At 44.6% G+C, this 16,620-nt stretch overlaps 1 protein-coding gene across 2 annotated transcripts in view; it reads left to right on the forward strand.

Annotated features, from left to right (window-relative positions):
• Positions 1–14,028, forward strand: part of Gfod1 (Gfo/Idh/MocA-like oxidoreductase domain containing 1) — a 110,947-nt gene extending 96,919 nt beyond the window's left edge. For both annotated transcript variants that reach the window (XM_020162388.2, XM_074082889.1), the window contains exon 2: positions 7,541–14,028. In XM_020162388.2, the coding sequence (XP_020017977.1) occupies positions 7,541–8,460 (920 nt within the window). In that variant the 3' untranslated portion in view covers positions 8,461–14,028. The remainder of the gene's footprint in view (positions 1–7,540) is intronic.
• Positions 14,029–16,620: the final 2,592 nt, after the last annotated feature.

Raw genomic sequence — 16,620 nt, forward strand, 5'->3', positions numbered from 1 at the left:
AACTATAGCCTCATTGATAGCCTGTAGGGCTTTACCAGTAAGGAAACTGGACAGTGTTTGGGGCATGGTTCCTGTCATGGATGTGGTGGGCTCCATCATTAGGTAGTACTAATGCTCATGCAGCAGCATGAAAAAACTCAAAGACCCATTCAGGCTTCTGTGAAAAGAGGGCTGGGACAAGGGGCTTCAGTCTCAGGGGGATGGTCCAGAAGGGGCGTGGTGGGATAGGAGCTGGCCTTAGGGTGGCTTACATACAAAAAAAGCACTTGCACCTCTAACTCAGTTCAACTTCAAGTCCAACTGCCTTCAGACTCACTCACTTCCTTTCATTGGTGTGATCCTTTTTCAGAGCCCATTGACGGTACCAGGAGCTGTGACAAAGGAGCTGAATATGGGTCACCCTGACCCATTTCCATCTCCAGTTTAAAATTAGGATGGAAACTTTTTTTTTTTAATAGTAAGGGAGGTAGTAGAATTTATTAAAGGCAAGGGAATGGTGTTACGAAGAGCAATGGTGTGCCCACCCGGCCAGATGGACCAGGTGGATTGGAGAAGCAGGGAGCAGACAGAGAGCTCTCTCAGGGTGGAAACTTAGTCAAGTTTCTCTGGGACTTCGGATGTTCCCCAGCTGAACCTAGACCCCCACCCCCTCTGCCCTGGTTTCCAACACTCGCTCATTGTGGTCAGTCATACGCTTTCTTTCCTGAGCCATACTTTGGTGCCATTTGATGTACACCCTCCCCCCGTGTACATAGGCATGTGGAGTGAGCAAAAATGCCTTTCTGTGGGTCACAGGGTACAGAGAACCTAGCCTGCCTAGGACAGAAGCAGGGAAAAGGACAGTTAGAGATGAATCAACTTGGAATGTAACGCATTTGTACATGAAAGCAATACTAGGACTCTCTCTGTATAACTAGCCTTATCTCAACTAGCAAAAACGCTTTGTTTTCCTTAAAAAAAAAAACAGAAGCAGGTAAGAGCAGTGAAGCTAAGACCAGGCCAGTTCTTAAGCCATACAACCTGGGTTCAGGGCCCAGTTCAACCTCTCATTGAGTTGTGGAGCAAGGGTAAGTTGCTTACCGTCTCAGAGGTTCAGTTTCTGCATTTGCATAGTGGGGACAGTATTAGTACCTGCCTCACAGTGAGTACAGACTGAAAAATGGAAATGTCTATAAAACTCTCAGCCCTTCTGCACCAAGCATCTGTAGCTGCTACTTTAAGTGGTGTCACTGGTACTATGAATGCATCATACTCTGCTTTTCAGTTGGGAAATTATGCTGGCTAGGAACTCTCAAGGGGATTAAAGTCTGGGACATGGGCTCTCCTCCCAGTTTATAGGCAGAGTGGATTAGGTGAGCCATGCTTGCTGGTGTTGTGGCAGGGAAGAGATTAGGACAAGGGAAAATGAAAGAGGAAAGAGACAGAGCTGCCATGAGTTAATGAAGTTGACTAAATGACATAGCTCAGGTTGCAGAATGGTGAGATTACAAATAACCCCATCTGTCCACACACAGTACCTGGTTCTGGCAAAACCAGGGTTTGTCTTTAACTTGCCTTTGCTATTCAGTTTAAACTCCACCTCAACTTGATCTTTTTAAGTCAAGATAATTTTAGGAATCTAATAAAACTGTCTCTTAAAAAACCACACCTCAGAACATCCACACACAATTTTTGTAAACAGTATACTTTTTATGGTTTCTCAGATCCACGATTAAGTGCCCTTATTTTAGACTATTTTCTAAACAGACAGCATCCATTGTCTAAATGATAACTTGAATATGTGAACACTGAATAGGCAAACTTCTACACATGCTTTAGAACCCAACTGAAATGTTACAGTAGAGCTTTCTTCCATGGTCAGTTGAGTTAGGCAACCCCTCCTTTATGTTCTCTCTCATTTCCTGGTTGCTCTCCTCTACTAGTCTTTCCACTCATTTGGTGGTCTCAGTGCCTAGGAGACAGTACAAATGAAGATAATGAGTTCCCCCCTTGAAATACAGAGCAAGGTTTATCTCTGCCCTCGGCAAATGGGAGGAAAAAACTAGAAAAGCCCTATCTGATTGGACGTCTTTTGGGGGCTCTGCCAGTCTGCCAGCCAGGCAGACCAGATCAAGGTGGTTTCCGGAAGATAAGGAGCTGTCAACACACATGGTCTAAGCCAAAGGAGCAGGTGAGAGGTGCCACCGGCCTCCCAGATCTCTGGCAGGATTAGAAACTGGAGTGTGTGATTGGAAAGGTGCTGGCAGGATGGGAAGCTTTGAATTTCCATGGTGCTTCTGTTAGGGAATAGCTCTGGTATCTGGGTGGCCACCAGCCTACCTGATCAGGGCAGCTGAGGGCATTTGCTCTATGGGACAGTAGAGAGCCAGCATTGTTCCTGAGAGGTTTCAAGGAAACCTTTGCCTAACTCCCTGGGAGGGAGGGGAGGAGCAGCAGGAAGCAGAGGGCAAAATGTGCATCAAGTATCAGAGCCCAGGAAAGCCCAGGTCTCTTGCTGGTGAAGAGAACAGAGCCAGGACTCTGCTGCAACATGGAGCTCAGAGGATATGTGGGAATAGCTGCTTAAAGGTGGCTTTAGGGGCTTATGTTTAAGACTAACTTCTCATGAGGGCTCAGTTACGAAAACAGTCAGATTTGGAGGAAGCTTAACTTCCACTGCCAATGAGGGGCCTCAGGAGAGCAGTCAAGTTGCTTTTGAAATGATTCTCTTTTTGGTGGTACTGGGGTGTGAACTCAGGGCCTTGCACGTACTAGGTGGGCACTCTACCATTTGAGCCATGCCCTCAGCCTTTTTTTTTTTTTTTTTTTGGTTTGTTATTTTTTTCAGATGGGGTCTTGAGGTTTTTTTTTTTTCCAGGGGCCAGACTGTGACCATGATCCTCCTACCTGGGATTATAGGCATGTACCTCTGTGCCTGGCCCCTGAAATTAATTTAAAAGCTTCTGGCATAGAAGCCTCCAGAAGCTTCTTGTCCATCTTATGTGGCTCCCAACTTCATGAGGCGGTGGGAAGGTGTCCAGCTCTCATTTGATGGCCATGTAGCTCTTTAGTTGCTCAAGAGCGGTTCTTGTCCTGAAAAATAGTTGGTTCAAGCTCCCTGTCCTTCTGCGAAGTGGTAAGTGGACTGGGCAGAGGAAGATTATGAAGACTTCCCAGATGGGACAGGGTTCTCTTGCCACCCACCCAAGGCCACACTACACCAAGTGGACCAATGTGACAACTTTCCTAGACACCCATTTGTGGGTATGGAAAGGCTGCTCAGTGGAGCAGTGGAATAATGAATGATTCCTGGTTCCTGGGAGGAATCAACAGGCCAGCTAGCATCCATTACAGCCTCAGCATGCCCAGAAAGCTGGCTCGGTGCTCCCTATCCATGATCCCTGGAGTGCTATGCTAAAACTCCCTTAGCTGGGAAATGTTCGGGACTTGGCAGAACAGAGCACATTTCACCCGTGTTCCATTTAACACTGTGTGTTTGGAGTGAAATGGAAGTCATCTGTTAACACGTGCCTCTCTGTGATTCTCTACACTTCATTTCCTGAGACATGTTTCGAGTCCCAGAGGTTTTGATCTTAAGATGAGAATCATCTTCTGCCATAGAACAAGGGCACTGCTTTTTGCGATGAGAGGATGCAAGCCTGAAACCCAAGTGTGTGTGTCTGGTGGTATGCTCTGTATGTCATGGAGATACAGGGCACTAGGCATGGCCCTACTGTCCTTTCTGTAGAGTTGTCCATCCAGGAAGGAGAGCGAGCACACACTGCCACCCAGGTGAGCAAGGGGAGAACAGGGCAGTCAGTGCTATTTCCCTCCGAAAGAGGCCGAGCACTTGGATCACGAAAACGAGCAACATAGCTTGTTCTTCTGAACCTTACAAATGTCAGGGTCACCTGCTCTCCGGGGCACACTGCAGAGGGATTTCTTGCCATCACTGTGAGTTCTGGCTTTCAAAGGCCTTCCTGTCTCATTTGAGTTAAAAAAAAAAAAAACCAAAAAACCTTTTTTATCTGATCATAAGCTTAGAAACTATGCACAAATGTGAAGATAATAAAAATCATGGAGCTGGTGGTATAGCTTGGTGGTAAAATAGCTGCTTAGCATGTGTGAGACCCTAGGTTCAATGCTCAGCCTGGCAAAAAAAAAAAAAAAAAGTCAGGTGCAGTGACTTCTGTCTGTAATCCCACTTATTTGGGAGAATCGCAGTTCAAAGTCAGCCTGGGCAAAAAATTAGTGAGACCCCATGTCAACCAATGAAAGCTGGGTGTGGTGATGCATGGCTGTCATCCCAGCTAGGTAAGAAGCATAAATACGATTGCAGTCCAGGCTGGCTTGGGTATAAACACAAGACCTTATCTCAAAACGAATCAAAAGCAAAAGGCCTGGGGGTGTGGATAAAGTGACAGAGCCCTTAACTAGCAAGCACTAGGCTAGAAGTTCAAACACCGGTAATGCCAAAAGGAAAGAAAAAAAGAAACCAGTCATAAACCTAGTAATCAGAGTTAGTCACTAAAAAGGTTTTGAGGTATTGCCTTGCAGAGTTTTTCTTTTCTCTGTAAAGAGAGTTGAGATCCTAATGTGTCCATGAATTCCGCTCTTCATAAACCATTACTTCATCATTCACCTGCTTGCCGTGCACAGTTTTCCCAGGCACCATCTTCCCTGTCTGCACTCCAGTTTTCTTACCCACTCTTGTATTGCTGGGCATTTTTGTCATTCCTTCCCAGGTTTTTGCTTTAATACCAAGGCAGTAAGAAACACCTTTGGGCATGAAGCTGTTCTTACATGTGAGATTATTTCATTATGACAGATCCCTAGAAACTTCTGATATTTGAGGTTGTTGTATGTTAAGGAGTTCCAAGACCTATGTGTAAAGCATGGATGTTTACAAGACACTGCAAGCAGGGAGGTGGGGCCAGGTGACAGTGCTTGCTGGGTTCCTGCCTTGTGCAGGACACTCGCTGTTCCTAGGAAAGACTTCAGGAATTCTAAGCTCTAGCTTTAGGCCACGAGGAACTTTCTGGATAGCGTGGAACCACCTAAGTAGCCAAAGGAAGAGGTGTCTGTCTTCATGGGGACCCTGCGTGGGTTTCAGGATGGAGTAGCATTCACTCATCTTGCATTTTCATCTATAGAGCTGCCAAGAATTACCCATTCACTGATTGTTGTGGTGGGGGTGGGAGGTGTGCATCCCTCTTCTACTAACTCTTTTCTCTTTTTATTATTCTATAGTTTCATAATAGATTAAAAAAAAAAGCTTTTCTTATAGTTCACTAAGGAGATGGCTGTCAGGTGTCCTGGTTCCCAGATACTTTGAAGTAGGGTGTAGCAGAGGCTAGAGCCTATGACCCACAGGTGTGAGGCAGATTGTCTCCTGCCTCTGCAGTGGCTGACCAATCCTTTTACATCTAAGTCTATACCTGGCAACAAGGGTCTGCTGTCTTCAAATCCTTATTGTCAGAACACTCTGTCACACAGATCCATGGCACTTTTGGTGGTACAAACCAGCGTTGCCTCAGTCCTCACCTGGTTGCTAGGAATTCAGAGGGCTTCTCCCTGCACCTGTGTTTCATGGGGACGGCCAGCCCAGCTCTGCCAGTGTGGAAAAAGCAAGGGGACATGTTCATTCTGAAGGCTACAGGCCTTGGCTCAGGACAGAAAGAAGATGTGCACATGGCAGTCGATGGCTGGCTATCAGTTGTATTGCTTTCCCCATCTTACACCCATCACTCCTACTCTTTGGCTAGCTCTTTTCTAACGGGAGAATGCAGCCTTGTCCTGAAGCCACCACTTGTCAGACATCTACAAAACCCCATCTAAGCTCAACGTTACATGACTTCATAGATACTGTCAATCAAATGCCCAGTCTGCACAAGTGGGACTGGGGTGTACCTCTCATCACCCCACCCCACTTCCCTTGGGGTCTCTTCTGTGGCTGGAGTGCCCAGGTCTTCATTTGGGGGTGTATGTTTAACATGACTGGATCTCAGTGACCTTGACTCAGTTCATCCAGTGTATGTCTTATCTAGCTTGCTAGCAAATCTATGCGATTTTTTTTTTTTAATTCAGTTGGCTGCTTCTCCAGATCCAGCTGAGGTGTTTTTCCCCTCCCCTGACTCTTGGTTCTGCAGAACAAATCCCTTTCTCATCTCTATCACTCTCCTTCCCTTTGATCCTTTGTTTATCCCAGACCCAGAAGCACTTAGTCTATAAAGGCCTCAGAAAGGCAACTTGTGGCTCCCTGTAATTTATACACCCATTACAGACATCACAGGAGACTAATTTTTATTTGGCCTGAGCTCCACTAGTCAAAAGCAACAAATCCTACCCTGAGGCAGAATAGGGTGGGGGAGGAACCAGATATACTGCCCACCCTTCTGATGTAATGAATACTTTCTCTTTATGGGAAGAGAAAAAACATTAAACAGACACACCTGTTAACCACTGCCAGCCCTAATTCAAAATACAAAACAAACACAGCAACACACCAAATATAATCCTAGGGTGGGCAGGAGGGGGAGGGGGAAGAGAGTGAGCCAAAAGCTTGGACCTTCAAAGAGTATCATTAAGAAATGCTTCCTTGCTGGGGGAGTGGCTCAATTGGTAGAGCACCTACCCACCAAGTACAAGGACCTGAGTTCAAAGCCCAAGTCCACTGGATAAATAAATAAAGGAGGAAAGAATTATTAAAAAAAAAAAGAAGAAGAAGAAATGCTTCCTCACACTTAATCAGATCCACCTGGCTAGGATTGTGGTTCTATCTAGATACTATTCTTTGTTCTGTGGAGGGTATTTTTAATAATATGGTTTTAGTAAAAATTACATTTTACATATAAGACGTTTCATATATAATTTTATATAAAGATGTATACTTTAATAAAAACCAACTTATATTGTTATGTAAATATTCTAAAATATTTTTACTTTTTATAAGCACTATATATTTGCTTATAAATTGTTATACATTCATAAAGTGTTTTATTTACGTATCTGCAAATTATTTAAAAATATTACTTATAAAAATATAGGAGATCTATTAGATACAGATACAGATATATGGGTTTTTTTTTTTTTTTTGGTGGGACTACGGTTTGAACTCGGGGCTTTGCACTTGCAAAGTAGGCTCTACTGCTTGACCCACACCCCCAGTCAATTTTTTCTGGTTATTTTGGAGATGGGGGTCCTGTGAAGTATTTGCCCCAGCTCGACTCTCAACTGCGATCCTCCTGATCTCAGTACCTAGAATTACAGGTGTGAGCCACTGGGCCCCCCACCCCCAGGCTAAATAAATATTAAAGTAAGCCTTACTATTTAAATCAATGCAAATGGCTTAATATTAAAATTAGGAAATTCACCTTGCTTATTTAAAGACTATTGAAACCTGGGGATGTATTTCTATGTAAATATAAGGTGTTGGGAGAAGGTTTTAAAAAACTGACCTCTGGTTATCCGCTCAGGTGTGGTTCTCGCTCTGGCGGCCACACCGCCCCATACCGTCCCTTCACGCAGCTTGCTGACCGGCTGTTGTTGCTCCTGCCCGCAGGCATTGGCAAGAATGTCATCTGCGACCGGACGGCCACTCCGCTGGACGCATTCCGCATGATGTCCGCCGCGCACTACTACCCCAAGCTCATGAGCATCATGGGCAATGTGCTGCGCTTCCTGCCCGCCTTCGTGCGCATGAAGCAGCTCATCGAGGAGGGCTACGTGGGCGAGCTGCTGGTGTGTGAGGTGCAGGTGCACAGCGGCAGCCTGCTGGGCAAGAAGTACAACTGGAGCTGCGACGACCTGATGGGCGGTGGTGGCCTGCACTCGGTGGGTACCTACATCATCGACCTGCTCACCTTCCTTACCGGCCAGAAGGCCATCAAGGTTCACGGTCTGCTCAAGACCTTTGTCAAGCAGACGGACCACATCAAAGGCATCCGCCAGATCACCAGCGATGACTTCTGCACCTTCCAGATGGTGCTGGAGGGCGGGGTGTGCTGCACAGTCACTCTGAACTTCAACGTGCCCGGAGAGTTCAAGCAGGACGTGACTGTGGTGGGCTCAGCTGGGCGCCTGCTGGCAGTAGGCACTGACCTGTATGGGCAGCGCAACAGCGCCCTGGAGCAGGAGCTGCTGCTGCAGGACACCACGCCTGTGAGCAACTCCCTGCTGCCCGAGAAGGCCTTCAGTGACATCCCCTCACCCTATCTGCGTGGCACCATGAAGATGATGCAGGCTGTACGCCAGGCTTTCCAGGATCAGGATGACCGGCGCACATGGGACGGGCGGCCGCTCACCATGGCCGCCACGTTTGATGACTGCCTGTATGCGCTTTGCGTGGTGGACACCATCAAGAGGTCCAGTCAGACAGGCGAGTGGCAGAACATTGTCATCATGACAGAGGAGCCAGAGCTGAGTCCTGCCTACCTGATCAGTGAGGCCATGCGCAGGAGCAGAATGTCCCTCTACTGTTAGAGGGGACTGAAAACCCCAGGGACTTAGGCCTTCTGCATGGGGTCCAGAAAGGGGGCCACTAGGAATGGGGGAGAGACTGAATGAATAAAAGGTACATGAGAAAGTAAACCCCAGCCCAGATAAGGGACTTGGGGGACTTAGGCCTTCTATGTGAGACCCAGAGAGGGGGAAGGCATGGGGACCCCAGCCCAGGTAGGGGACCCCACTCAAGCACGCTGGTGGGCTGAGCCAGCCTGGAGCAGGTCCCTGCGGGGTACTGCATGAGAGTGAGGAGGTTTAGTGGCCTCTACTGTGAGAAGCAAGGAGGAGCTGCTTCCCTCCCTACCTCATCCACCCACACACCTTGGCCTTCTTTGCAAGCCAAATGGCACTGCAAGGTCAAGGCACTGTCAGATGGCAAGGTCAGTGGGAGCCAGGCTCCCCCCAACTCTGCCACTGGCTGGAGAAGGCACTTTTAGCACATGTCCACATAAGCTTGTTAGTCTAGGGAGAGGCGGAGGGTGTGTATGACTAGTGAGAAAGTTCAAATTCTAGGAAGCCACTTTTCTACTCAAAGCATCTGAAGGAAAAGTACTTAGTAGCAGAGGGTACAGCTTCCTGGGTTAATCTTCCTCCTAGGAAGCCTTAGAGTGTGTTGAACTGGCTCCTAGCCCTTCACCTGGGGCCTTAGGGAGCATCAAAAATGGCAAGCAGAGAGCAGGGCTCCCTTGAGCTGAAAGAAGCAAAGGAGCACACTGAAACAGATGAGGCAGAGAATAAACTGTCCTTCAAGGAGCCACTTTAGGATTCTTTCCAGTGAGGGTGGAACATGCAGGACAGGGGTTTGTTACTTAGTAACAATACCATGTGGTAAGGAACCCTACCCTGGGTTCAGACAATGCCAAGAACGTCATGCCCAGTGTGGGCTTCACTGCAAGCTTCTGCTTGCCCTCGAGGACTGGGGACAGCTCTGGCCTGGGAGATGCAGTCTGAACTCCCAAACAGAAGGGAAAATGAGCATATTCCCTGGCTTTGGCCTCTAACACCCATCTCTCCTACCAAGCTGGGAAGGTGTCAGGAACTTCAGCCAGCTTTGTGAATTTAAAAGGGAGGCAGGCCTTCATTCACAATCAGAGTCCTTTGAAGTTCTTTTCCTTAGCTTTGGCCTTGGCTTTCAGGATTCTGACACCTGGAAACTTTTGAATAAGTATTAAGCAAAATCATAAGGATAACAAGGAACATAATTTTCAGTGTTGCTAAAATGGGAGTTTAGAGACCTTGGAGAGATTACATGGAGGGCAGAGAAGGCTAATGTTACACAAAGCATAAAGATGCTTTTACTTGCTCTCCTGTCTCTCTTGTCTTTTACCCTCTATGTACAGAGCTCTCATTAAAGATGGCCAACTGTAAGCTTAAAGTGGGCAGTGCCAAAAGGAAACAGCTAGCCACATATGACACATGTACATTTGTAAATGCTTGCTATTGTCAAATGTCACCAAAACCATTTTTCAAAATTCAGGTCTGGTCTTGAAAGAAAGGTCAAGTACATTTTGAAAATGGGGAATTGTCTTTTTGTTATCTTTGCTACCCCTCTCTCTCCCCCAAAACATTTGTGAGGTTGGATTAAGTCTTCATTGTTTTGTTCTCACTTCCTGAAGTCAAACAGGTGTCTTTGGCTTGCAACTCAGGTTTAAACTTTTCAAATAACTGGCAATAGAAGTGGAAGAGAATTTAAGCGATCTCCCAAACAGTCCAATCAGGTGCATCCTCCATTCTCCTCCCTTGGGTCAATTCTAGTCAAGGCTCTGGCTACCCACAGGTGCAGCCATGGATGTGTTCCAACACCAGGAATGGTGGTCATTTCCTAGTACAAGGGAGTAGGTATGGACTTGATGGAATCATGCTATTTCCCTGGGGCCTTAATGCAAACTGATAGAGTTAATCAGCTGAAACACGCCATGTCCCATTATGGTCCCTGAGTGTTGACATACCTCACAGTTAGCATTCCAGATTTGCAACAGCAGTTCAAAGTGGAAATTTGTTGAGCAAAAGTTTACCAGTACTAGCTTGAGCAAAAGACCATATTTCGGGCTGTTTTGGATGCCTATTCCCTTCAATTACCTTCTGTGGAAGTAGTTTTTGTGGAAACTGAGAAGAATTTTTCCTGACTATCCTGGAAGGCTGTGGTTTAAGAATGAAGGGAAAGAAAATTAGATGAGTCCATGGGGATTTTTTTTTCCTAAGGCATTTATAATCAATCCTTGGGGGTTCAATTTTGGTGTTGTACTTAACAATGACACTAGAGAGACTTTTTTCTTTCCAAAGGCCTCTGACCTCTGTGATAAATATTCAGAGACTAAAACAAAAATTCTCATTTGAAGCTGTGGGATATAGAAAGATTACATATTCTGTAAAAGCAGCATGAAAACTTAGTATGTGTACTCAAATTTTATCTATTGAAATGCATGTACTAGGTAGATGTAGGAACAAGAGGAAGAAAAACACCTAGGTAGATCATTTTTTAAAATATAAAGATGATAGCAAATGGGATTAAGAGACTTCTTTTCTACGCCTTCTGCCCTTGGCTGACCATGTGCAAATTACTGGTAGAAGCAACAATGTGGGCCCAGATCTCAAGCCTTTAGTCACATCCTGCAGAGGGACTTTGTTTCAGCACAGCACCTTCAGGGTACTGGGTCACACCTGCTGACTTTGACCTAGGACTAAATCCCAGCAATAATCTAGGTCCTTTCTGCTTTAACATGTTTCAAGGTCCTGACGTAATAGAAGTGACATGTTGGAATCTTCTGGTTCAGTTCCCCTTTGCCTGTCTTGTTCTCACCATTGTGTGGATGACTCTGGTTTTCTGGAAAAGTCTTAAAGTTCCAGTTCTCAGAGAGGAATTAGGTTAGAGTTCTTTCTGGTTATCCACAAGAGTTTGGGGATGCCTTTGGGCTTATTGAGAAAGTTTGGAGTCTGTGAAAGAATCTGTGACCACTGTCAGTTTCTCTGACTTCTCCCAATGAGAAAATTACATTGTGGGGTACCTCTAATACACATTAGCCTACCTGGCAGCAAATACCACTGTGTCACATGTTATCTGTACAGTAGGGGCAGTCATGGCTGACTCCAAGACTTAACCATTGGGTGTAGAGTATTTTAAGTATATTATTACATTATCCCATTCAATCCATATATAGTATTGGGTATTATCATTCCCTTTTTATACACGAGCAAATAATTTGCCCAAAGGCATACAACTAGTAAGCAAAGGTGGGCTCACTCAAATCCAAAACCTTTCTTCTCTAAACCACAATTTGTTCCTGCTCTTGCCTGGTAGAGAAAGTGCTCCCTACCTAGCCTATAGGGGGCGCTCTGACACGCTCTCCACATTTGATGTTTGCCAGAAGGTTATTAGAGTCGCAAATAGAAGTAATCAATTTTTCTTCCCCTTCCCAAACAGAAATATCACTCAGCTTCTTTTCAAATGGACTTAAGTTGATTTTTGACTGTAGGTGACTCAACCACTCTTAGAGTTTGGGATTTTCAAAACATTGTTGGCCAAGTATTAGATAGCCTTGGATTTTGCTCTCAGGGGCTTGAGTGTAACACAGGAAGGTATCTCTTCTCAGGGAGTGGGGCTGTTAAGGTTCATTTGTTTGCGACTCAGATATATTTAGCTGTGCATTTGTACTGTTACTACTCTCTTTTGTGCTTCATCCTATCTCGTAGTTAACAACTATTGAATTTGACCTGTGATTACAAATTGGGTTTCTGATCTGTTCTTTTATTCTGGTGGACACAGGAGGAAAACAACTTTGCTAATGACATCCTGGGAGAAAGTAAATCCAAATGTATGTGAAGGGACTTCAGAGCCTATTATATTCAGTCCTTTTATATTACATCCCAGAGAGGGAAAATGATGGCCAAGGTCCCCACGCTTCTATAGTGGTAGAGCCAGGATGAGAAGCCCAATTTCCTGACTCTCTTATGCTGCCTCACACAGCACCTTCAGGGCACCCACGTGGAGAAATGAGTGGTCTGAGTGCCTCTGGCTAGTTGGCAGAGAAGTTGGAATTAGAACTCAAACCAAATTGGATTAAATTCCCTGAGCTGTGGCAAGTAAATGTTTGTTTCTTTATGAACTCAATTATGTCTTGAATGTACTTAAAAGCTAACTGTTTAAATTCTTCAATTGTGACTATAAACAATTATCTCTAATTTGTATTCTACTTGGCAAGGATGGGAGACATAAACTCGGATTTCTACATTTGGGATTTGCCGAGGTCCATGACCTTCCCATCCTCTGGCTGGTATAAATTGAGGCTCTGAGTAGCTTAGGAATCTTGCTCCACTCAATGCTTACTTTGCTTGGCCATTAAAGCCTTGGAGTTTACAGGGTAGAAGCCACAATACTGGGGAGCTTGTTGGAAAAATAAAGTCAACTATCAGAAACCCACATTTCAATTCCTTTTTAGGAAATGGAGGAGGGCATTGAAAGAAAAATCGTGAGACTTTGTAGTATGCTTCCTGAGTCTTCACTGGCAAGGGGCAGGCATCCCTGCCTGCCCACCCTGGGCAGAGGAACTGGCAGATGCACAGAGCTGAGTTTCTGGGGACAATCCAGATGGGCTGGGGCTTCAGAGGCATGCAAGGGGCTCAGTGGACCTGTTATAAAATCTGGCTGTGAAGCCGATGCCATATGTGAGTGGAAGATAGCCTGCGGGCCTTTTTCTCCCCTGCATTGCAGTCCTTACTTGCTGGAGCCCTCGAGAGGATTACCAACAGGACTGCTGTCCTTCAGGCTCCTGAAGCATTGCACTTACTAAATACTTGTCAATCTGCTTTTCATTTACAGCAGCAGTGGATAGAGAAATAAGAACATGCTATATGCAATGGTTGATGTTTCATGCAGCAATCAAAGCACTCCTGTACAGGGGTAGCAGGGAGAACACAGTGCCATGGAGTCATGCATGATGTCACTGTGTCTCCCGGACCCCATCTAGCTCTCTGCTGCCCTCTGCAGTCACCACGAAGGCTAAGTTATCAAATAAGCCCATGGTTTCTCCTTACAATTGTGATGCTGAGTCTATCACAGGTTAAGAAACAAAGGCTCATGGCCTGGCCCATCCTTTATTCTGCCCTGTGCCTTGCCCAGGGAGGAAGAAGTTTCTAGCAACTATGGCTTTCTGTTTGCTGCCTGGTGCTTTTACAGTATTTCATTTATTTTATGTGTGTGTGTGTGTGTGTGTGTGTGTGTGTGTGTGTGTGTATGTCTGTGTGATGGTTTCTTTAACCAAACTGCATCGATTGGGTTGTCATTATCAAGTATATATTTATTGTGTTTTACAAACATAAGTATATATGTATGTATATGTATAAAACCAAACTTACATATAAAAAGTCAAGGCATGTATACTAAATATTTTAAAGTTATTTATCAAGGGGAAAAGATGTGTGATCTAAAGTAAACAGAGTCTATATTTTATATAATGTAGATAGCAAAAAAAATAGCTTATAAATTATAGAAAGATTTGGTTTTCCTTTTTTATTATTAAAGCAAAAAAAAAAAAAAAACCAAAAAGACAATGAATGCAACTGTTCTTGAAGGCGTAGCTACCATGGGAGCTTAGAGGTGGCCCTTCCTGCCAGGATCCACAGTTTAGGGTCCTGCTCAGAGGCCCAAGGGTCACAACTTTCTGCCAGCTGACCTGTGCAACTCTGAATGCAGCTTCAGGATGGTCACAATTTTCACTGGTGGGACAAAGGGATGAAGGTGGAAAATAAAGACTTAAAAAGAAGATACATGATTCAGCTCAGTCTCATTTTGTGGACTCAGGTGCTCATGATGTAGGTACTACCCAGCGTGTGGGATTTAAAGCATGAAGGGGTGCACTGGGTGGGAGGTATTGGGGAAGGCAGACATCATCCATAAGCCTGAACAATGGGAATGAATTGACCTCTCACTTTTGGTTGGGAATCACTGAATTTGTGAAGATCAGAGGCACATTAGAGGCATCTGGTTCAAACCCTCACTTGGGAACTATGGAAATGAAGGGGAGATAACCTACTTTAGCCTTCTTAGGAATGTGTGTACTTGTGAGTGTGTATTTATATGTGTGCATGTGTTGTGTGTGTCAAAGATTAATCCTGAGAAGATGACAACATAGCTTTTAGGTCAAGGGAACAAATTTTAGAATTTTTCATTATTTTAATGTTCTAATCCTGTATCTCACACCAAGCTCTGGAAGACATTTCCTGGCAGGTCACTCAACTATTTAAAAGAGCATCTTTGCTTACTTCTTTTTCAGCATTGGTTAAAGGCAGCCATTGTAGATGAGCTCAGCCTAATTTGAAATTCACATGACATGGGGTCTCTCATGGATGGGTAACCCTTCCTTTTCACCTTCTGCTGAATCTTCCAGAACGCACATAGCATTTCTTCTTGTCATGCCTTCCCTTTAGATAAAAATTAGAAATAGTACTACAAAGCCTGAAATACTATTTTCTGCCTGATGAGCAGGTCCTGATACTAAGGCATCCAGAACACAGTCCATCCAGTAAGGTAGTAACACTGCACAAATCCCTGCATCTATATAGATTGGCCTTGTACCCACGAAACATCCTCACACCTTATGATCCTGCAGGGACTCTCAGAGCTGTTCTGCCTGGCACTGCAGTAGTGACATGTCAAAGCTAAAAGTACTCTCTGCCCCAGTGGGACCGTGTCCGCTCATTTCTTCCAGTACAGTGGTCTGGGAACCAGCACCCAATAGAGGCCTCAAGTCTCTTAAGCAGTTAAATTTCGACCTACAAGGGAGGTTTTGTATTCTCTGAGATGTTGAGTCCTCCCAATTCAGACCCACTTCTTACTTTGTAAACTAGAGACTACACAGGGTAAGCATTCTTACTCTGAAATTCAAAATGCAGTACTGGGGATTGAACTCAGAGTCTTGTGCTCTACCACTTGAGCCATGCCCGCAGATTTTAAGGTTTTTTGGTTTGTTGTTTTCTGAAGGTACTGAGTTTGAACTCAGGGCTTTGTGCTTGTTAGGCAGGCACTCTACTGCTTGAACCACATCTACAGCCCCAGGCTTGTTTTTGAGATAGGGACTGACTATCTCAAAACCAACTTTTTTCACTGGCTGGCCTTGAACCAGGATTTTCCTATGTCTGCGTTTTGACTAGCCAGGTTTGTAAGCAAGTGTCACCATGCCCAGCCCTGAAATTTGAAACTTTGAGTGCCAAAATAGTACCCAAAAAGTTTTGGATTTTGGACCATTTCAGACTTTGCATTTTCAGATAAGGGATGCTCAAGTAGTATTCAACTATTCCAAAGTACAAAACAATGCCAAAATCTGAGATTTTTTTGGTCCCAAGGACTCCCACAATTTTATGAGAAGGAGTTGCATATATGCAAAGTATGCAGAAATTTGAACAGAAATGAATTTTTAAACCCCAGCTTCACCTCACTTTAAGTAGTAAGGGTCTATTTTAGTGGCCCACATTCATCTTCTTACCTAAGCAGAAAAGATCCCTTCATCTGCAAATTCCTAGGCTTTGTCTCATTCCTTGCTGGAAGGTTGTTAGAGAGTGTAGATGAAAAAGACGTTGTTCAATAGGGCTGGTGCCAACTCAAAGCCAGCTAGACAGTGCTGCAGCTCACTTGAGTCAAAACTGCTACTAAAAGGTGCAAGTTGAAACCATTCAAAATCATTTCCCTTGTTCATTCAAGTTCAGGCTTCCTTTTAAATCTTATCTCTTAGTGGACATCTAGGTAAATTCCTGAGCAATGACTTGAGCTATGACAGCTTTGGTAGTTCTACAAGATGAACTCCACTGCATCTAACCTAGTTGTTTGGCTTCCTTTAAAATGTCATACTAATTACAGAGATACTTCTCTCTCCTAATTTTATATAGGGTTGTTATCACCTGGGATCAACTAAACTGTGTCCCTTCAGCCATCTATAATAATGAAAAGTTAACTTTTAGTAGCCTCCCTCAGGCAATTACAGTCATCCTTGGTACCAAAGGGGGGTTCGTTCAAGGATCATCAATGTACTGAAATTCATGGATTCTCAGGTCCCATTTTTAAAATGGTGTAGTATTTGCATAGAACCTATACATGTCCTTCTCCCCTTCCCTGTACTTTAAATCATATCTACATGATTTACAATAAAT

Source organism: Castor canadensis, chromosome 8, assembly GCF_047511655.1.
Source record: "Castor canadensis chromosome 8, mCasCan1.hap1v2, whole genome shotgun sequence".
NCBI classification, from domain to species: Eukaryota; Metazoa; Chordata; class Mammalia; order Rodentia; family Castoridae; genus Castor; species Castor canadensis.